The sequence below is a fragment of the Cnephaeus nilssonii genome, assembly GCF_951640355.1.
Source record: "Cnephaeus nilssonii genome assembly, chromosome: 13".
Classification (NCBI taxonomy): Eukaryota; Metazoa; Chordata; class Mammalia; order Chiroptera; family Vespertilionidae; genus Cnephaeus; species Cnephaeus nilssonii.
In genome coordinates this window covers 81,882,359-81,904,392 of record NC_137084.1, presented here as the reverse complement: position 1 = coordinate 81,904,392, position 22,034 = coordinate 81,882,359, and the positions used below count along the sequence as shown (strand labels likewise).

The 22,034-nt window shown below is 44.2% G+C and overlaps 1 protein-coding gene and 1 pseudogene across 3 annotated transcripts in view; both read right to left on the bottom strand.

Annotated features, from left to right (window-relative positions):
- Positions 1-228: 228 nt before the first annotated feature.
- UBE4A (ubiquitination factor E4A) overlaps positions 229-22,034 on the bottom strand; it is a 52,076-nt gene continuing 30,270 nt past the window's right edge. Inside the window, exons 16-20 of one of the 2 annotated variants that reach the window (XM_079787765.1) lie at positions 20,915-21,089; positions 7,871-8,051; positions 7,321-7,468; positions 5,171-5,328; positions 229-3,252 (exon numbers count right to left, since the gene is read on the bottom strand). In XM_079787765.1, the coding sequence (XP_079643891.1) occupies positions 3,126-3,252; positions 5,171-5,328; positions 7,321-7,468; positions 7,871-8,051; positions 20,915-21,089 (789 nt within the window). In that variant the 3' untranslated portion in view covers positions 229-3,125. Of the gene's footprint in view, positions 3,253-5,170; positions 5,329-7,320; positions 7,469-7,870; positions 8,052-15,241; positions 15,412-20,914; positions 21,090-22,034 lie in introns of those variants that run through there. The other variant, XM_079787766.1, reaches the window with a different exon arrangement.
- On the bottom strand, positions 15,662-19,149 carry LOC307109141 (glyceraldehyde-3-phosphate dehydrogenase-like; annotated as a pseudogene). Its single transcript has one exon. The product of its transcript is annotated as a glyceraldehyde-3-phosphate dehydrogenase-like (transcript).

The following is a 22,034-nucleotide window of genomic DNA, read 5'->3' as shown; positions in this document are numbered from 1 at the left end:
AGGAAAAAACATTATTTCGCAAATGTTTCATCCTCAGGAGCAGCAAATGTTTTATCCTCGGCATGCGGCCGCCTTAGCGGCCGCGTGTCATCAGAAATAGCTACGCGTGTCAGTGTTGACACGCGTGTCATAGGTTCGCCATCACTGATCTAGGCTGAGGTCTTGCAAGGCAGAGGGTACAGAAACACGGGGCAAGGGGGACATGATAGTAAATGATTGAAATGAAAGACTTGGGGTTTAGGCTAGATAAAGAAGAATGAAGCCCAAAGGGAACTGATTAGGAGACTCATCTTCCAGAGATAACTACAGGATCTAGAGGTTAACTGCTAAGGCAGATGAGGTCATTCAGGTCACAATCTGAAACTACCTTGAACAAAAGGGAAGGTCAGAGTCCTTTAAATTTCCAGAGGGATTTCTGAAACTGCCACGAGCTTTTAATACTGTAATAAAGGAAGTGATGACAAAGGTTTTAAGTTAGGTATTCATTTATTAAATACAAGCTTTGAACAAATACCCCCCAGGTGAGTTTGACAAGAAATAACCTTCCTGGAATGTTTCAGAACACAGTTATGTCCATCAAGTTTTATTTCAGTCAACCTTTTTGTTCTTCGTTTTGTTTTTGTTTTGTCTTTAAGTTCGTCTCCTGTTTAGCAGGTAGAGCATGTGCATTATGTGCTCATGCCATCAACAGCGCAGCATCAGCCCCTGGCTGACAAAGGCACCCAGGCCACGTACGCTCTGCAACGGCTGCTTCACAACCGGCATCAAATAAAGCAAAGCTTTTGTCGAGTGTGAAACCCTTAAAGTTTCCGTCAGCTTTTACATATCTATCTTAAAACCAGATTGCCTGATGAAACCTATTAAATTTCCCAAGTTTAGTATTACCCTCTTAGTAAGCACTATTAGAGGTGATTAAAGAGTCTCCATTTTCCTGTCATACACCAGCAAAGCCAACACATCAAACTAGGTATGTCAGAGAGTCTGCTCTCATTGATTTTGAGCTGGTTTTTAGTTCCAGATAACAAAATACCTCGTTAAGCTTCCAAGTGCATGTATGCACTGCGTTGTACCAAAATAATGACTTTTAGTCTCATTTTTGGATGTTCTTAAATTACATGGTTTCCTTACCAGTAGTGGCCTTAAGCTATGCACTTGCCTATGTAATGAGTTTAAGACATTCAGCAGCATTAATGGTGCCATAGCCATTCATAAATTTCAGGAAAAGGGCTTTAATAATAATAAAAAAAAGCTTGCCGGAAAAGGCTTACAATCTGAAGACAGAAGTGGAATACAGATACAGATACAAACATACAGGTTGTTGACTAGAAAGCCACTGGGAATGCTGCCTTTTGAGGTTTTGTGCCCATTTTCCCTCCAAATTTCTCCTATAAAAACCTGGTCTTTTAAAAAAGAAAACATCCTATGTGATTTGCTTGGAAGATAAATGCAAGGTGGTAGAAGCTTATTTTATACACAGTTCATTCTCAGTAAAGGAGGCTAATAAATATGAAGCTCATTTTAAGGAAATAAACAAATTCTTGTCAACCCATGCCTTCAAGGCCCAGGAGGCAACACTGAATTCCTATCTTACGTTCTGGCATTTGCATATCTTATAAGCACAGCAGTAGGCAACATCTTTCTATCTAGTGTAAGATGCCCTCTCATTTGTTTTTTTTCCAGTTGATACCACCAAAAATATATCAAAGGCTGTTGATAGAAACTTGACATATTATGAAACTGACATCTTATTTGAAAGACACCATGGTTAACATTAATGTCCTCTAAATGAAGCAATGACCCCTGTTTCCAGATCATACCCTTTTTCTTGTCACTTAGGGTATCTTTGGGCTTAGAGGGACAGTGATATAGACAGTCCATAGGGGAATGTGCCTCACTTAGCATGTTAGCTGCATAGTTGAGTAGGGAACTCAAGCTCAACTGGTAGAAGTGGGGGCCCACCCACCTACTAACTACATGGGGCTAAGTTGATATTTAAAATGGTTTGTGGGCAAAGCTGTCCTCAAATTCCTTCTTTGTTAACTGCTGACCTAGGCTGAGTTAGAAGCAGTTCTTGGGATTGAGGTCATAAGCTTAAACAGTAACTATATACATTTCACAGTCTCAGAATTTTATCTAGAAAAATGTGTTAGTGGCCACACACTGTATATATCTTACCATGGAAGAGACGATTTAAAGTGGAACTGTTTATACTAGGCCAATATAAAAAAACACATGGTATATATATATATTGAGATATACTGTTGATATTAGTGTCTTCAAATGACATTTTTCCTGCTTACAATATTCGTTATCCAACTTCTCTACTTAGCAACAGATTTCCATAAGCTAAATTGGGCCCAACAGCCTCTTTTATTCTTTCACCTCAGAATTTTCTGGATAGTGTCAAAACTGCAAGTTTATCCTGTCAATCCTCCCAAAAATATTGTAGGGCTGTTTTCTATGGTAAGGACAACCTCGTGGGACAGTGTTTGTCCTCTACCGTATCTCTGAGTTATGGAGGTAATCAAAATTAAGAGCTATCAACAGAATTGCATATGATTCCTTTCTTTTTTCATCTCATCTATCATTTTACAGTGTACTCAGGCATCAAGCTACCTGCTTTGATGTGGAAGGTTACCCTGAATACTGCAGAGCTGTACAAAAAGAAGAGCTGAAGTCTGGGCCACGAAGACTAGTCAATACCTTGACAACACAGGGCTTTTGGACGCTATCAGCTGTCACTGACATGTGTGACATCATATACTTGAAAGCAGTGCTCACCAAAGATGTCTGAGCAGTTCTTGGAAGAAAAACAGTAAGGTGGCAGAAGTTTTAGCAGTGGAAGTTAATATAATTTAAGGTAGGAAAGGGGAGAAGAAGGAATAGGGAGAGAGAACAAAGGGTAAAAATTAGCGATGATATCCAGACTTGGTGGTGATATAACTAAAATTTCCTGTAAGCTAGGAGAGCCTTGTCAAATTCTTAGGAATCTTAATTATCATAATTTGAGCAATAATTTAGTAAAAAAAAAAAGAAAGAAAGAAAGGGACAGAACCAAAGAGAAATCACAAACAACTGTTTATCTTCACTCTGGGGTTGGTTTTGGTTGCTTTAGGTCACAGTATTTATTCAAGTTGCTCCTTTTGTTGTTTCCTCTCTGCGAGCCACCGCTGGATTTTTTCTTTTAGTTCTGTGTTTGGCCGGATCTGGTCCATGGTGAGGGGGCTACGGTTAAAGGGATCTGTTTGGTCACTGGGACAGAGAGAAAGGAAAATGGGGTTACTTTAATCAGTTCTAACATCCTAAGCCAAAACTAGAATACCTGGGATCTTACTTGGAGACTGAAGCTAGAGTGCATTTGAATTAAGTGCTGAATTGAGGTTAGAAAGAATGATTCAGGAGGTTTTTCTTTTTTTCCTTTTCAGATTATTTAGCTACTTTGTCTTTCTGCTTCTAAACAAACTTTATTTCAACATTGTTCAATTTCCCTCGACGGAGACCCTGCACACTCAAGTCAGCAGGAAGAGCTTAGTTTTAGTGACAGACTCTCAAAACAGAACGAGACGTCAGGGGATAAAGCCTTGGGAACGGACACCTGACTCAGTCAGCTGACTGCTATCCTAGTAGATGCAGATCATGGCTTGCTGACGGAGGGAGGTTTATAACATACTTTAAGGGCTGGCATATCTTCTCCTTTTTATTCTGAGGCCCCAATAAAATATAAATTTTCACTCACACTTTGAAAAGATATACCACCTAGCATAGCATCATGCATATAGTGAATACTTAATACCAAATACCACGAAATAGAAAAATCCTTTTCCCCCCCAATATTTAAAAAATTGTATTTCCTTAAATTTGGGTCAACTTCCATAACTTAATTTTAAACAGGCAGAGTCTCTCAGACCCTTTCTAGGCAATGCTGCCCTGAGAGCGGCAGCTGTGAGCACCCTGGACACCACGACTGACAGCAGCAACAGCAGGAGATGTGAGTTAACCCGTGGGATGAATACAGTTTAAAGCCTGAATAATAAAAAGACACCCCTACCTTTTATATTTTTATAAAATTAAAGCAATTTAACTCCAGGTTAACATCTACTATAACATTTACATAAGATGACCTTACAGGGACAGATCCCCCCAAAATGGGGCCTGACACGTTCATAACCTGACAGTCTCTTTAAGAAAAAATGAATGCTGCCCTGGCCGGTTTGGTTCAGTGGATAGAGCATCAGCCTGTGGACTAAAGGGTTTGATTCTGGCCAAGGGCACATGCCGGGTTCCAGGCTCGACCCCCGCCCCCCACGTGGGGGCAGGAGGCAGCCAATCAATGATTCTCATCATTGATGTTTCTATTTCTCTCTCTCTCTCTCTCTCCTTCCTCTCTGAAATCAAATATCCTACATAATAAAGAGGTAATATGCAAATTAACCCTCACACCCTCACAAAGATGGCTGCCTACAGCCAGACTGGCAGGGGGGTTAGTGAGGGATGACCAAAAGACCAAACAAGCAGGCTTCACGGGGCGACCAGGTCGGCAGGGGGCTTAGTGAGGGACGACCAAACGACTGAACAAGCAGGCTGCGTGGGGTGACCAGGCCAGTGGGGGGGCCATGACGGGTGACCAGGCCAGCAGGGGGTCCGTGAGGAGCGACTAAGCTGGCGGGGGGGGCAGTTGGGGGTGACCAGGCTGGCAGGGGGGGTAGTTGGGGGTGACCTGGCCGGCAGCAGGGGGCAATTAGGGGCGATCAGGCTGGCAGGGGGGGCAGTTAGGGGTGACCAGGCAGTCAGGCAGGTGAGTGATTAAGAGCCAGTGGTCTTGGATTGGGGAGGGTGCAGGCTGGGCTGAGGGGACACCCCTCCCCCCCCCACCTCGTGCATGAATTTCATGCACTGGGCCTCTAGTATTTTATAACATGTTAACAGAAATTATTTCCTTAAGGAAGGAATAGATAAGGTTAGATCAGTATTTTACAACAAGGTGTCTTGTTTTGGATGTTTAAATCCTTAACAATCAAGTGATACACCTCTACCAATGCCTCCCCATCACATTATAGTAAGTCATCTCTGGGGCACCTACTAGGCTGCTACACCGTAATCAGAAAGCTGGGAGGAGAGGTGCAGCAGCCGTCACACACCTGCCCCGAGGCTGCTTTCCGGGCGGACGTACCTGAGCAGGTGTCTGGCGATGGTGGACCTGTCCACAGTGACTCTGGAGGATGGCAGCACCACAGGGTCAGACATCAAGGTGCTCATGATGGGATCCAGGAATTCATCGCAGGCGTCCGCGTAGGTCTCCTCTTCCTGCTGCTGCAGGTCTGCAAGAGACTGAGCACAAACAGCCAGCGCTGAGCTGAATTCACAGAGTGGACGGGTTCAAATGCTCAATGACTATCCCTTGAAGGGTATATAACCTGAAAGGGTGTATTTGAAAGGTAATGACCCTTCACAGTGACAATAACAACTCTCAACTTTGCTTTCTAAACAGGCCAAGATGGATATTATGGGATCAAATTTAGCATCCAGCCCCAATTCTGAAACTTCCATTCGGCTCAGCTGTTGGCAGTCATGACTAAGAATGGGTTGAAGTGTTAAAAGGAAAAGAAGCACATGACATACATCTTTCTGGCAACAGTCCTGTTGTAAATGTCGTAATCCAAAAGGGGAGGAGCTGGAGGGTTGTTATTTGCATAATTACAGTCACTCATGACGTTTCTGGTGTCGGGCACAATCAGGTATAAGAATTTAAAAGTGCCTTCAACCTTCCATTCTTTCATAACTCTAGCTCCTCAGGGCCCCGTCTGGCTAAACGAGGCAAAGATGAAGCCCAACTCAAGAAATAAGTAACTTGACGAAGGGAGAACTGACATTATTCAATAAAGTTTTCTATCTGACACTGTGTCATGATTTTTCTGTTTTCATAACTGCTAATGAAGCTCTGTCATACCCCAGACAAAGGGATTATTAGCTAAATACAATACAGGATTTTAATCTTTAAAATGTATGGCTATTCCCACATAAGCCAACTACCAACCACAAATATAGAGAACAGAGAACACCAATAAAAATCAGTAACTAAAAATAACTCATTGTGAATTCTATTCTAAGAAGTTCTGCTTTTTAGCATTAACAACGTAGATTTTCAAATCTATTGGTAACACTGCACAAAAGTTTTCATAAAACAGCCTACAAAAATCTGTACACTCTTCTTTTCTAGCAGAAGCTTCTTAAATCAATTTTTCTGTTCTCTCAACACTAAAGAAAGTAGTATTGCCTGGCCAGTGTGGCTCAGTGGTTGAGCATGTACCAAAGGGTTGCTGGTTCAATTCCTGGTCAGGGCACATGCCTGGGTTGTGGGCTTGATCCCCAGTAGCAGGTGTGCAGGAGGCAGCCATGTTTGTCTCGCATCAATGTTTCTATCTCTCCCTTCTTTCTCTCTCTCTAGAAATTAATAAAAAAGCATATTAAAAAAAACTCCCACAATAAACTAAAACTAAAAAACAAACAAACAAAAAGTAGTGTTGCCCTGGCTGGATAGCTCAGTTGGTTAGAGCATTGTCTTGATATGCTAAGGTTGCAGGTGATCCCTGGTCAGGGCACATAACAAGAACCAACCAATGACTGCATAAATAAGTGGAGCAACAAGTATCAATGTTTCTCTCTGTCCCTTGCTCTCTCAAATCAGTAATAAAAAAAAGAGTAGTATTAAGAATACAGTAGCTCTAGTTATTGACTAATCATGTTTATATTTTCTCAAGGCAATGTTTCTGCCTACCCCCCATAACAGGGTAAAGAGCAGAACAGCTGAGTCAACAATGTAATTAAAAAAAAAAAAGTTTTGCCGAAACCGGTTTGGCTCAGTGGATAGAGCGTTGGTCTGCGGACTGAAGGGTCCCAGGTTCGATTCCGGTCAAGGGCATATACATTGGTTGCGGGCACATCCCCTGTGCGGGGTGTGCAGGAGGCAGCTGGTCGATGCTTCTCTCTCATCGATGTTTCTAGCTCTCTGTCCCTTTCCCTTCCTCTCTGTAAAAAAATCAATAAAATATATTAAAAAAAACAAAAACATTTATATATATAAAAAAAGTTTTTATTGATCTTGAAAGAGAGAGAGAAAGGGGGAGAGAAACTTCTACCTGTTGCCTCCCGTACACACCCTGACCAGGGATCAAGCCTGCAACCTGGGTATGTGTCCTGGCAGGGAATTAAACCGGCGACCTTTTGGTGCACGGGACAATGTTCAACAAACAGCCACACTGGCCAGGGCAACCATGGGATCTTTACAGAACATGTTAATAAACAAATCCTCCTCCTCCTCACCTTGATTCTCTCTGCTAAGTTGGTGAAAGCCACAATCATATCCCCAGGCTTATTTATTTTCTTCAGAACTCGGATTGTCTGTGCAAGAAGAGTTGGGGAATAGGAACGTCCGTCTTTGGGCACCGTGGCACAGAAGTTCTCCTCATTCCTGAAGGGCAGCGTGGGGAGAAAGGAGCATCAGAGGAGGGAACCAATGGGTTGAGGAACAAGGGTCCCCACCACTTAAACGCCATGAATGTTCCTTTGATAAACATTTCTTCTAATTTTTAGGAAGGAAGTCTATCAAGTATTCTGAGTCTTTGAAAGAATACTGCTTTTCCAAACAACAGCACAACCAGCAAAGTTTATCTCTGCACAGATCAAGGCAGAATGTTGGAAATTCTGAATGTCCCACAGGTAACACAAAAATCTCACTTAAAACTACAGAAGATTCTTTCATCAACCAACTTGAAATGAACCATTTCTTTTCTGCTTCCACATTATTCCATGATCAGACCCCCAATGAAAACATTAGCACCCCCTCTGGCTGCCCAATTTAAATCTCGAGTACCCAAGGTGTAAGTAGATGGTGCAGATATCGGATACGAGCTGTTGGGGCTTGAAGTCAAATTCACTGAAGTCCTTGACTTTCAAGGCCCCCATCTTGGGGCCCACCAGGTGCTGCAGGAAGTAGTTGAGCATGGAGATGATGCGCTCGGCCAGGAAAGGGTGCACAAACAGTGACTTGATCTCTGGAAGGAAAGCCAGACGGAAAACTCAATCCATTAGCAACCTTTCACTTATGTCTTAGAGTTTTGCTGGGAGACCTCTGGGGACTACTATTTTTTAAAATTACTTAAGTAATTTTAATACATTTTTATTGCAGTAATATTAGAAAATATAGACAAGCAAAAGCAAACAAATAAGATGTAAAAGCTACCATCCAGAAGGAAAGACTGTTAACACCTTGCTTACACAGCTGACCCTTGAACAATATAGGCTTGAACCGCGTGGGTCCACTTATATGCAGGTTTTTTCAATAAATACTGTAAATGTATTTTTCTCTTCCTTATGATTTTCTTTTTTTAAATGTTTTTATTGATTTTAGAGAGAGGAAGGGAGAGGGATAGAAACATCAATGATGAGAGAGAATCATTGATCAGCTGCCTCCTGCACACCCTCCAGTGGGAATCGAGCCTGCAACCCGGGCATGTGCTCTGACCTAGAATCAAACCCTGACCTCCTGGTTCATGGGTCCACGCTCAACCACTAAGCCACACTGGCTGGGCTTCCTTAGGATTTTCTTAATAACATTTCTTTTCTCTAGCTTACTTTATTCTAAGAATATAGTATATAATACATAAGACATACATATGTGTTAATCGGCTATATTATCAGTAAGGCTTGCAGTTAATAGTAGGCCATTAGTAACTTCTGGGGAGTCAAAAGTTATGTGGGTTTTTTACTGTGAAGGGGTGGGGGACAGTGTCACTAACCCCTGCATTGTACAAAGGTGAACTAAATTTTAGTGTAACTTTTTGGGTTTCTTTGTTTGCTTATTTTCAGAGAACCTATCATTAAATCTTTCTAAAACTCTTTACCAGAGGGGAGAGATCAACCAAAGGACTTGTATGCATGCATATAAGCACAACCAATGGATGCAGACATCAGGGGTGTGTGGGCATGAACGGGAGTGGGGTGGAGGGATGACAATGGGGGGATAAGGACACATATGTAATGCCTTAATAAAGAAAAAAAGAAAACAACTCTTTACCAGAAATATAAAACTCCCAATAGGATAATTTCTAGCAGTTCTGCATTTTGGGAAATGTTCTTTCTGGAAGTTTCTATCTGTCACTCCAATCTGGACTCCCTGCTCTGTAGGTCTGTTGTGTGCTGGTTATACGAGCTCCTTCTACCATCATCCTGGGAACTTCCTTTGTGTCTCTCATAGGATTCCACCTAGCTCCTTCTGGGTTTACTCTCTCATTTTGATAGTGTATCTTTTTTTTAAAAAAAATGTTTTTTATTGATTTTTAGAGAGAAAGGGAGAGCCTCCTACTGGGGATCGAGCCTGTAACCTGGGCATCTGCCCTGACTGGGAATCGAACTGTGACCTCTTGGTTCCTGGGTCAATGCTCAACCGCTGAGCCACACAAGCTGGGTGAGTATACCTTATTGTAGCTTTTTAAGAAAGGGCACACTAGCCCTAACCAGTTTGGCTAAGTGGATAGAGCGTGGGCCTGCGGACTGAAGGGTCCCAGGTTTGATTCTGGTCAAGGGCATGTACCTTGGTTGCGGGCATATCCCCAATAGGGGGTGTGCAGGAGGCAGCTGATCGATGTTTCTCTCTCATCCATGTTTCTAATTCTATCCCTCTCCCTTCCTCTCTGTAAAAAATCAATAAAATATATTTAAAAAAAAAGAAAGGGCACACTGAAAGTAAATTTGATGCCTTCATGTCTGAAAATGCCCCTATACTTTACCCTCTAATAGAATTGGTAGTTTGGCTGGGTATAGGATTCTAGGCTGAAAAAAATATTTCCCATCTGGAATGTGTTCCAGCTTCAGATGTTACTGTTGTGAATTTCAAAGATATTTTGATACTTAAACGATTCTATATGACCTTTCTCTCTGGGACCCTTTAGGATCATTTTTTTACCCTGATTTTCTGAAATGTCACAATGATATATCTTAGTATGGGGTTTTTAAAAATTCTCTGTGCTAGCCACTTGGTGGCTCATTTCAATTTAGAGCAAGCATGTCAAACTTAAAGGGTAACAAGGGCCAAATAAACAAGGTTTAAGTTTTATGTGGGCCGCAAAAAAACAAAAGCTTCAATTTTCATAGAAACATAGGTTTATTTTGAATAGTATTAAAAAAAAAGAACAAGAGCAATGATAAAATTAATGTTTTCTTCCTGACACACCCTGCTACTATCTTTCTTACTCGGGGGAAATCTTGTTCACAGTGATTACTTTCAAAACTGCCCCAAGGTGCGTGTCAGTAATTCTGGATCTGACAGACTTATTTCCTTTCATAACTGTAATAACTGCTCACACCGATAAGTACTTCCAAACATGGAAATAATTTCTTATGTGAATTTTCGAGTATTTTCAAAGCTGGCAGGTAAATATTTGTAAAATTCAGGCACGCCAAATTCACTGAATTTTGCCTTTAAATCTGAACCGCACTGGATCTCAATTACCTCCATTTGCATTTGATTAGGTACTGATTCTACATTTACTGAAAAAATTAAAAAAAAGAAAACTTGTCTTCCAAAAATTTAAAATCTGCAAACCTTGTTTCAAATTCAGTTCTAAGGCTTAAAATTTTTTGAATTGATGCAGTTTCACCTAAACTTGATTTGTTCATGTTGCATGTCAGAAAGTACATTAAATCTTCATTTTTCAACTGCTTTCCCCAAAGAACTAGCTTACATGTGAATGCTTTGACTTGGTCACACGTTTGTAAAATCTGATCGTTTCCTTGCAGTTTTAAGTTTAATTTATATAAGTGTTTTGTTGTATCAACCGTGAAGGATAAATCTTGCAACCATATTGTGTCAAAAAACAGGCTTGTGTCTTGATTTTTAGTTATTAAGAACTGACATATTTCTTCTTTCAAGTCCCAGAATTGTTTAAGAACCTTGGAGCAGGATAGCCAACATACTAGTTATGGTAGGACAAGCCGGGATATTCGCTAATTCACTTAAGAAAGCAGAGAACTGTTGCTGATTTAATCTTTGAGATCTTATGAAATTGATACTTTTTTTTGATAGATGTCAACACATTTTCCATGTTTATTACCTTCGTGCATAATACTTCTTGATGTAATGCAATGCATATGATGAATCTTGGATCTGTCATAAATTTCACTTTCTTTTTTTGCAGTAATGCCACAAAACCATTGTTTTTTCCAGTCATTGAAGGAACTCCATCTGTAGCTACAGAAGTTAATTTTGAGAGAGGTAGACTGTATTTTTGCAGAAGTTTAAAAACACAATTAAATATATTTTGTCCTGTACTAGTGTTATGCATCAGTACTAGTTCCAATAATTCCTCAAACATGTTGAAATCCGTGTTGCAAGCACGAAGAAACACAGCTATCTGAGCTACGCCTCCAATGTCCATACTCTCGTCACAGGCAATGGAAAAAGCTTAGAAACCAGATGATTTTGCTTTGATCTGAATACTTAAATTGTCGGCCAAGTCAGTAACTCTTTCCTCAACTGTATTTCAAGACAAAGAGATTGTTTGAAAAGACTTCACATTTCCAGAACAATTTCTGCAGCTTTAATTAGACATTCCTCGATGAAACCACCTTCAGTTAAAGGTTTCGAGTGTTTAGCTATCAATTCCGACAAGACGTAGCTTGCGTGCATCCCCGCTTCCCTTTCTTGTGATACTTTAGTAAACATGAACTGTTGTTTTCAGTCCCAACTTGAGCTCTTTCAACTTTTCTTGTCTCATTAATCCCTCGTAATCATCATATTTTGATTTATGTTGTTCATAGTGACAATGGATGTTGTATAACTTTGGTACATTAATAGCATTATTATATATCAAGCACATTATTTTAGTGTTTACTTCACAGCAAAAATACTCCAATTCCCACTTTTCTTGGAAATTTCGATGTTCATCAGCAATTTTTCATTTATTTTTACTACCACTTGATTTTGATAGAGACATGCTGAATACAAAGGGCTGAAATAAATGAGTAATCGTTAACATAAAATAATAGAACGTTTTAATAAAAATTAGTATTTTTCTTGAACATTAACTACCAGACACTGAATATCTGCACAAATTAATAAGCGTAATGAAAATAAACCTATTTTTCTTGTTTTCCGAAAGTGAAACATTTCCTGTTGTACACACCAAACAAGTCAGTACAAGACTAATAATGTGGCCATCGGCTGCTAAAATATTCACTGCTAGTATTAGTAGAGAAATGGTGCGCCTGCGTGTAAGGGAAATGAATGCAACACGATTACAGTAATCGGTCATTAGCGAAAGTTGTAGTTCGTTATTAATAATTGTGTATGATATTGTAAAAATTATGTTACAAAATTTTTATTAAAACGTTTCTTACATACCATTATATTGGCTGGGCCGCATGTGGCCTGCGGGCAGTGAATTTGACATGCTTGATTTAGAGGCTTTTACTCTTGGGGATTTTTTTGGTATTATTTCTTTGATAATTCCCTCCCTAACAGTTTTCTCGTTTGAGACTTTTTAGATAGATCCTTTATTTTCTTACCTTTTTCTTATTTCTATATCTTTCTGTTCTGCTTCCTATTTTTGAATTAATTAAAAAAATTTTTTTTCTTTCTTTTTTTAAAATTTATTAAGGTATCACATATTTGTCCTCATCCCCCCATTCCCATCCACACTTTTATCTGTGTCCATGAGCTATGCTATTTGCATATAAGTTCCCTGGTTAATCTCTCCCCACCCACCCCGCCTCCCTCTGAAATGCATCAGTCTATTTCATGCTTCTCTGTCTCTGGATCTATTTTGTTCATCAGTTTATTTTGTTCATTAGATTCGACATATGAGTGAGATCATGTGATACTTATCTTTCTCTGATTGACTTATTTCGCTTAGCATGATACTCTCCAGGTCCATCCATGCTGTTGCAAATGGTAAGAGTTCCTTCTTTTTAACTGTCACTTGGTAAATGTAATAAAACCTTTTTAATCCACTCATCTGCTGATGGGCACTTGTTTCCAGATCTCAGCTATTTTAAGTTGTGCTGCTATGAACACAGGGGTGCATATATCCTTTCTGGTTGGTGTTTCTGTTTTCTTAGGATATATTCCTAGAAGTGGGATAGCTGGGTCAAAACAGAGTTCCATTTCTAATTTTTTGAGGAAACTCCATACTGTTCTCCACAGTGGCTGTACCAGTCTGCATTTCCACCAGCAGTGCACTAGGGTTCCCTTTTCTCCACATCCTCCCCAGCACTTGTCATTTGTTGATGGTAGCCATTCTGACAGGTGTGAGGTGATACCTCATTGTCCTTTTAATCTGCATCTCTCAGATGATTAGTGACTCTGAGCATTTTTTTTCATGTCTCTTGGCTTTCTGTATGTCCACTTTTGAGAAATGTCTATTTAGGTCCTTTGCCATTTATTTAGTTATTTATTTATTTTAAATTTCTTTATTAAGGTGTCACATATTTGTCCTCATCCCCCCATTCCCATCCCACACCCCTCTTCACGGATGCCCCCACCCCCTGTTGTCCTTAACCATTGGTTAGGCTCGTATGCATGCACACAAGTCCTTTGGTTGATCTCTCCCCTCTACCCCTCCCCTCCCCTACCCTCCCTCTGAGGCCCGACAGTCCGATCGATGCCTCCTTGTTTCTGGGTCTGTTCTTGTTCATCAGTCCATGTTGTTCATCATTCCCCCTAGATGAGTGAGATCATGTGTTATTAGAAATATACTTATAAGAACCGAATGTGAGATGAGCAATAATAGTTATGCTGACAGGCAAATGAAACAGTCTGTAGTGAGTTTCTTTCTGGACCAACAGTTCTTTTGAGACCCAATTTCAATGTCCACCAGTTCCTTATGTGTACATGTCAGCACTGACTTTTCAGTTCTGGATGGTGGACAAATGGTGGTAATGCAGGTCCGACTCCCTCTGGTTTGGTCTCGCCCGGACCCAGGGGCGCGGTCTCACCCGGACTCAGGGGCGTGCGGCCTCACCTGGACCTGGGACCCAGCATCACCCAGGCCCCGGGGCGCGTGGCCTCACCCGGACCCAGGGGTGCGCGGCCTCACCCGGACCCGGGGGCGCGCGGCCTCAACCGGACCCGGGATCCAGCCTCACCTGGATCCAGGGGCGCGTGGCCTCACCCGGACCCAGGGGTGCGCGGCCTCACCCGGACCCAGGGGCGCGCGGCCTCAACCGGACCCGGGATCCAGCCTCACCCGGACGCAGGGGCGCGCGGCCTCGCCCGGACCCAGGGGCGCGTGGCCTCTCCCGGACCCAGGGGTGCGTGGCCTCTCCTGGACCCAGGGGCGCGGCCTCACCCGGACCCGGGATCCAGCCTCACCTGAACCCAGGGACACGCGGCCTCACCCGGGCCCGGGACCCAGCCTCACCCGGACCCAGGGGCGCGGCCTCACCCGGACCCGGGATCCAGCCTCACCTGAACCCAGGGGCGCGTGGCCTCGCCCGGACCCAGGGGCGCGTGGCCTCACCCGGACCCGGGTCCCAGCCTTGCCCGGACCCAGGGGCGCACGGCCTCACCCGGACCCGGGACCCAGCGGGGCTTCGTCTTCTTGATCCCAATTCCTGTCGGTCAATTCCCTCTCAGCAATTCCTTCGGCCATTTTCTCAAAGCTCCGGGGAGGCTGCCGTGGAACTCGTTGGGCGGCGGGCTCGGCGAAGCTCCGGTGTGCCCGGTGCGCGGCGGCGGGCTGGTCCGGGGTGGCTGCGTCAGCCCTTGGGTCTGCAGCGGTGGCCGGTCGCCGAGCGTGCGCACCTGGCCGCTTCCGGGGCGTTGAGATTCTTGAAGGACTCGGAGGTCAGCAAGCGCGTAGTCTCCCACCCCATGTCTCCCAGGGGCTCGTCTGTTCGTGCTCGGCAGCGAGTGGAGCCGTCCCCTCAGCCAGAGACCGCTGGGGGAACTGCGCCGAGCACGTTCCAGGCCGCCATTGTGTCGCCAGAGCCGTAGTTCTTAAAGTGTGATCTTTGGCTCACCGGCATCAGCATCATCCCGCGTCCCCCTCTCTTTTATTCTAGTTGTGGAGCATCCGCTCAGCCAGCCCTCCGGTGGTTCTGGATGGTGTCTGCTCTGTTTTCCAGTTGTAGTTTCAAAATTGTTGTGGTAGGCAACAATCAGGCGTCTGCCCTATGCCGCCATCTTGGTCCTTCTGCTGCCCATTTTTTAATTGGATTTTTGTCTTCCTTTTGTTAAGTTGTATGAGTTCTTTACGTATTTTGGCAATCAACCCCTTATCAGCTGTAACATTGGCAAATATGTTCTCCCATACAGTGGGCTCCCCTTTCATTTTGTTGATGGATTCTTTTGCTGTGTAGAAGCTTTTTATTTTGATGTAGTCCCATTTGTTTATTTCCTCCTTAGTTTCCTTTGCCCTAGGAGATGTATCAGTAAACAGATTGCTGTAAGAGATGTCTGAGATCTTTATTTCCTTCTTAAAGAAAACCCTTGCCCGGCCAGTGTAGTTCAGTGGTTGAGCATCGACCTATGAACGAAGAGGTCATGGTTTGATTCCTGGTAAGGGCACATGCCGGGGTTGTGGGCTCAATCCCCAGTAGGCGGCGTGCAAGAGGCAACTGGTCAGATTCTCTCTCAACATTGATGTTTCTCTTTTTCCCTCCCTCTCTAAAAATCAATAAAAATATATATTAAAAAAAAAAAAAGATCCTTCAACATTTCATGTAACATCAGGTTTGTTGGTGATGAACTCCTTTAGCTTTTTCTTGTCTGGGAAGCTCTTTATATGTCCTCTGATATTAAATAATTTTTACTGATTTCAGAGAGGAAGGGAGAAGAGATAAAAATGATGAGAGAGAATCATCAATCAATCAGCTGCCTCCTGCAGGCCTCCTACTGGGGATCAAGCTCACAACCTGGGCATATGCCCCGACAGGGAATCAAACCATGAACTCCTGGTTCATAGGTCAACACTCAACCATCGAGTCACGCCGGCCGAACTCCATCATTATTATTATTTTAAAAATACATTTTTTATTGATTTCAGAGAGGAAGGAAGAGGGAGAGATAGAAACATCAATGAGAGAGAATCAATGATTGGCTACCTCCTGCATGCTCCACACCGGGGATCGAGCCTGCAACCCAGGCAGGTGCCCTGACTGGGAATCAAACCATGACCTCCTGCTTTATAGGTTGACAATAAACCACCGAGTCATTATTTTTTAAAATAGGTATTCAATTTTTTTGCTCTCTCCCTCCTACTTCTGGCACCACCATGATGTGAATGTTGGAACACTTGAAGTTGTCCCAGAAGTTCCTTACACTACTGTAATTTTTTTCTTTCTGCTGTTCTTGTTGAGTAATTTTTTGCTTCCTTATATTCCAAATTGCTGTTTTCTCAGCTTCATCTACTCTATTGTTGATTCTCTGTAAATTATTCTTTATTTCAGTTTGTATATCCTTCATTTCTGACTAGTTTATGGCTCCCATGCCCTTTTTTTTTGGACTGGGTACAGTGAACTTTATTGATGGTGCATGACAAAGCAGGGCTCCCTATGCCCCTCCCCTTCTTCAGGGGTCGGGGATGGAAACGGTGGTCAGGAGATTCTCAGTGTGTCGGGGGACCGATCTGGGGCAAGGGCTCCCCAGCAGCTGAGGGCCCTCTTCTTCTCGCTGGGGCTGGAGGTCCAGGGGCTCTTACTCCTTGGAGGCCATGTGGACCATAAGGTCCATCACCCTGTTGCTGTAGCCAAATTCATTGTCAGACCAGGAACCGAGCTTGACAAAGTGGTCATTGAGGGCAAAGCCAGCCCCAGCATCAAACGTGGAGGAGTGGGTATCGCTGTTAAAGTCGGAGACAACCTGGTCCTCAGTGTAACCCAGGATGCCCTTGAGAGGGCCCTCTGATGCCTGCTTCACTACCTTCTTGATATCATCATATTTTGCAGCTTTCTCCAGGCGGCAGGTCAGATTCACAACTGACACATTGGGGGTGGGACACAGAAGGCCATACCAGTGAGCTTCCCATTCAGCTCGGGGATGACCTTGCCCACAGCCTTGGCAGCGCCAGTAGAAGCAGGGATGATGTTCTGGGCAGCCCCTCGCCCATCACGCCACAGCTTCCCAGAGGGTCCATCACGGTCTTCTGGGTGGCGGTGATGGCATGGACTGTGGTCATGAGTCCCTCCACAATGCCGAAGTTGTCATGGATGACCTTGGCCAGGAGGGCCAAGCAGTGGGTGGTGCAGGAGGCATTGCTGACAATCTTGAGGGAGTTGTCATACTTGTCATGGTTCACCCCCATCACAAACATGGGGGCATCCGCAGAAGGGACAGAGGTGATGACCCTCTTGGCTCCGCCCTTCAAGTGGGCCCGGCCTTCTCCATGGCAGTGAAGACACCGGTGGACTCCACATTATACTCAGCACCAGCATCACCCCATTTGATGTTGGCAGGATCTTGCTCTTGGAAGATGGAGACGGACTTTCCATCGATGACAAGCTTTCCGTTCTCTGCCTTGACTGTGCCTTTGAGCTTGCCATGAGTAGAATCATACTGGAACATGTAGACCATGTAGTTGAGGTCAATGAAGGGGTCATTGATGGCGACAATTTCCACTTTGCCAGAGTTAAAAGCAGCCCTGGTGCCCAGGCGCCCAATGCGGCCAAATCCGTTCATTCTGACCTTCACCATCGTGTCTCAGGGTTGTGGCTGCTGGCACAGTGCAGGAGGAGAGGCTGTCTGACGAACAGGAGGAGCAGAGAGCCCCCATGTCCTTTTTTTATGCTGTTGAAGTTCTCACTAAACTCATCTACTCTTCCTCTAATTTCATTGAACATTCTTTTAACCGTGTTTTGAACTCTGCATCTAGTAGATTGCTTTTTTTTTTTTTTACTTCCTTTTCTGGAGTTTTGTTCTGTTCTTTCACTTGGGACATGTCTCCTTGTCTCCTCATTTTGGCAGCCTCTCTGTTTGTTTATATGTATTAGGTAGAGCTGCTACGTCTCTCAGGCTTGGTAGAGTGACCTTATGTAGTAGATGTCCTGTAGGGTTCAGTGGCACAGCCTCCCTGTTCACCCAAGCTGGGCACTCCATGTGTGCCACCATGTGGACTGTGTACACCCTCCTGTTGTAGGTGAGCCTTAATTGCTGTTGGCATGTTAATGGGAGGAATTTACCCCCAGCAAGGACTGGCTGCCACCACTGTGCAGGATTAGCTGTGCAGGGGTCCACCCCATGAAGCAGGACTTACTTTAGCAGGTCTGTGGTGCCCGCTGAGTCTGCCCCTTCTGTGTGTAACTTGTGAGGTGGTTGGGTGGTGTTCTGATGTGGTCTGAAGCTGTCCACCAAGTATACTGGCTCTGGGGCCTACCAGGAGGTGCAGGCCCAGGACAGCCACTGCCTGTGCAGATAGTTGCTACCTGTGCTGGGCTTGGAGATGCCCAGGAGAGGCCAAATTGCAAACCAAGGCCAGATACTGCTAGTGCTTGGCCTGGGGCAACTTAGCAGAAGTATGGGGAACATTGAGGCCAGATGCTGCTTGTTTGAGAGATTTTAGGTAAATTTGAAGGCCATTGATATGGAAAAGCTACTGGAATCAGCCTGGGTTGATTGGCAAGTTGGTGGGGTGGGGTCTCAGGGAGTCCCCAGTTGTGTTGAACACTAATAGCCAGTTGATGGAGACTCAGATATGGCCACTACCTGTTGGCTCTGTGCAGGGGGAGGGCTCAGCAAAGGAACTATGGCCTCTGCCAGCACTTCTCTATGGGAGAAAGCTGCCCCTCCAGCTCTCAACCTGATGCCAGACAGTTCTGTTCCTCCCTGGATGTCCCTGGTGCCTTTCAAGGTGCTGCCCCATAGCTGGAACTAAGAGGGAGTCTGAGCGAATGCATGTGCGGGTCCTTTAAGAGGAACTGCCTGGGACTCCAGCAGTCTTACTCTCCATCAGCCTCAATCCCCACTGGTTTTTCAGGCAGAAGTTATGGGGACATCTCATCCTGGCTCTGGAACCCTGGGATGGAGGGGCCTCGTGTGGGGGCCTCGTGTGGGGCTGGGACCCCTCGCTCCTCTTGGGAGATTCTCTGCAGCAGAGATATCCTTCCTTTTTTTTTTTTTTAAGATTTAAAATAATTGATTTTTAGAGAGCGGGGGGGGGGGGGGGGAGAGAGGTAGAGAGAGAAACATCAGTGTGAGAGCAAAACATCACTGCCTCCTGGATGTCCTCCCTTAATCCCCCCTCTGGGGATTGAGCTTGAAACACAGGCATGTGTTTGGCCGGGAATTGAACTGGCAACCTTTTAGTGCATGGGACAATGCCCAACCAACTAAGCCACAATGGCCAGGGCTCCCTCTCATATTTTATCTGTTACATGTTGGTGTGGATCAAGCCCATTCAGCATCTCCACCAGATGTGGCTTCTTTAAATCCTTAGTTATATGACTTTCATTCAGCTAGATTTCAGGAGGTTCTCAATGATGGTTGTTCTGTAGTTTAGTTTTTTTGTTTTTAAATGCAATGCCCGCCCCCCCCCCCCCCCCCCCCGCCTAATTTATTTTTATTGCTTTCAGAGAGGAGAGGGAGAGACAGAAACATTAATGATGAGAGTGAATCATTGATTGGCTGCCTCCTGCATGCCCCACAATGAGGATTGAGCCTGCAACCTGGGCATGTGCCTGACCGGGAATGGAACCGTGACCTCCTGGTTCACAGGTTGACCACTCCATCATAGAGCCACGCAGTCCGGGCTGTATTATTTTAATTCTAATGTGCTTGTGGGAGTCCTTTCTGTTCTGCTCTCAAGAGTTCCTTGAATTTATCTTTGACCCTTCTACTGATACGCTCTATCTTCTCTTATGCCTCTGAGATTATGAACATTTTTATGAAAGTGTTCATGTATTACCCTGGCTGGTGTGGCTTAGTTGGTTGGGCGTTGTCCTGTACACCTTAAGGTTGCCAGTTTAATTCCTGGTTAAGGGCACATGCCTGGGTTGTGGGCTCGATCCCCAGTGGGACATATGCAGGAGGCAGCCGATTGACATTTGGCCCTCATATTGATTTTCTTAAAAAATATGTTTTTTATTAGAGCGAGAGGAAGGGAGAAGGACAGAGAGAAAGAAACATTGATGAGAGATAAACGTTATCAACTGGCTGCCTCTTGTACACCCTCTACTGCAGACTGAGCTAGCAACCCGGGCATGTGCCATGACTGGGAATCAAACCAGTACCTCTTGGTTCCTGGGTCAACGCTCAACCACTGAGCCATACTGGCCAGGTGCACTTATTTTCTCTCTCTTTCTGCCTCTCCCTCTCTCTAAAAATCAATAAACTGAAAGAAAAAAAAGTTTTCATGTATTATCTGTGTTTCATGCTAGATTTCCTCAAATGTCTGGTGATTCTTGGTTGTCGTTTTGCATGAAATCAATATAAAAATTATTAATAAATATTTCTTTTTCAATACTAAGTTTTGCAGTATGTATTTCCTTTTAGCACATCTCAATTCAAACTAGCCACATTTTAAATGTTTGATAGCCATATGTGGCAAGTGGCTACTGCGTTGGACAGTGTAGCTGCAGAGGGGTGAGATAAATGTCTTTGTTTGATCTACCACGTTCAATCAGAGTTCCAGACTATTGTTCAGGTTAATTCTCCTCCTCTCCACCCGCTATATTCACATGGCTAACTTGTCCTTAAGAACCTATACACATCTGTGCTTTCTGGCAGCAGTGTGAGGTGGCCTTTCCTCATTCCCATGTCAACAAGGCAGCATCGTGTTTCCTGAGCCTCTAGTGATTCACTTCTCTCCCATATTGTGAGGGTACCATCACCAGAGTCTGAATACTTAGTTTCAGCGGGGCTGGTACCACAAATGAAGCAGATCTTGGCCGCTGCATCTCTGGGGAAAGCAGTGCTCTGTGTACTTACCTGATGTCAGAAAGGCAAGGGTGCCAATTGTTTCATTGGACATGATGTTATGGAAACGTGCCAGCTGTCCAAACATCTGCAGGCCTGCTTCCTTCTCTCGGCGGGCTTCTGGAGTCAGACTGTCCCATTCACCTCGGTCCTTCTCAATCTGTTGGATCTTTATCTTGCTCAGATACTATGGAAATCAGAGGTAGAATGTATCAGAGAAGAAGTTCAGTTGAAGGGAAGATCAGACTTGAGGTCCCATTTAAAATCTAGGCCACTATGCTGGGAAAACCAGGGATGGCCAAAGAGACATGAGGCTTTATTTCTCAGCAGAGGGCTGAAGCTACAAGAGAAATTTTGGGGAAAAAAGAAAAATTGTGGCTCCATATAGTTTTGTTTCAGCCTAGGTAGACTTATTGGTAATTCCCCTAGAAATATGAGCCTATCTAATAAAGAAGGAATATGCTAATTGACCCTCACACCATCACAAAGATGGTGACGCCCATAGCCAATAAAGAGGGAATATGCTAATTGACTGCCACGCCCTCAAAGATGGCGGCACCCACAGCCACAAGATGGCAGCGCCCAGTCCCCTCAGTCTCCCAGCCTCCCAGGGCAGGCCCGAGGCTCAGGTAACCAGAGCCGGCCAAGGCTTGCGCTGCCGGCAGTGGCAGCAGCAGAGGTGTGATGGGGCGTTACCTTCCCCTGATCGCCAGGTTGCCTCCTGCCCCTGAGGGCTCCTGGACTGTGAGAGGGGGCAGGCTGGGCTGAGGGACGCCCCCTCTAGTGCATGAATTTTCATGCACCAGGCCTCTCGTAGAGAATATGTGGTATAATATATGAAACCCAGGAAAAAATAAACAGGATTAAAAAGTGGATGAACCCTTTCTGAATGATGGAAAAAATAAAATAAAACCCCCCAAAACTGTATAAAAAAAACAAAGCTTTATCAAACACGCAAGATGCCGGGAAGAACCATATTTAAAATCCCCCTTTGCTGTTACAGCAAACATGTTAAAATTACAGTCCCATGAAAATGCCATCTGGGTCATTGTTTGTATCACATAGCTCTTGCTTAGAAGGGTCTGTTTATTGTTTTCTAAGAAAACCTATCTAAAATCTTACAGGATTACTA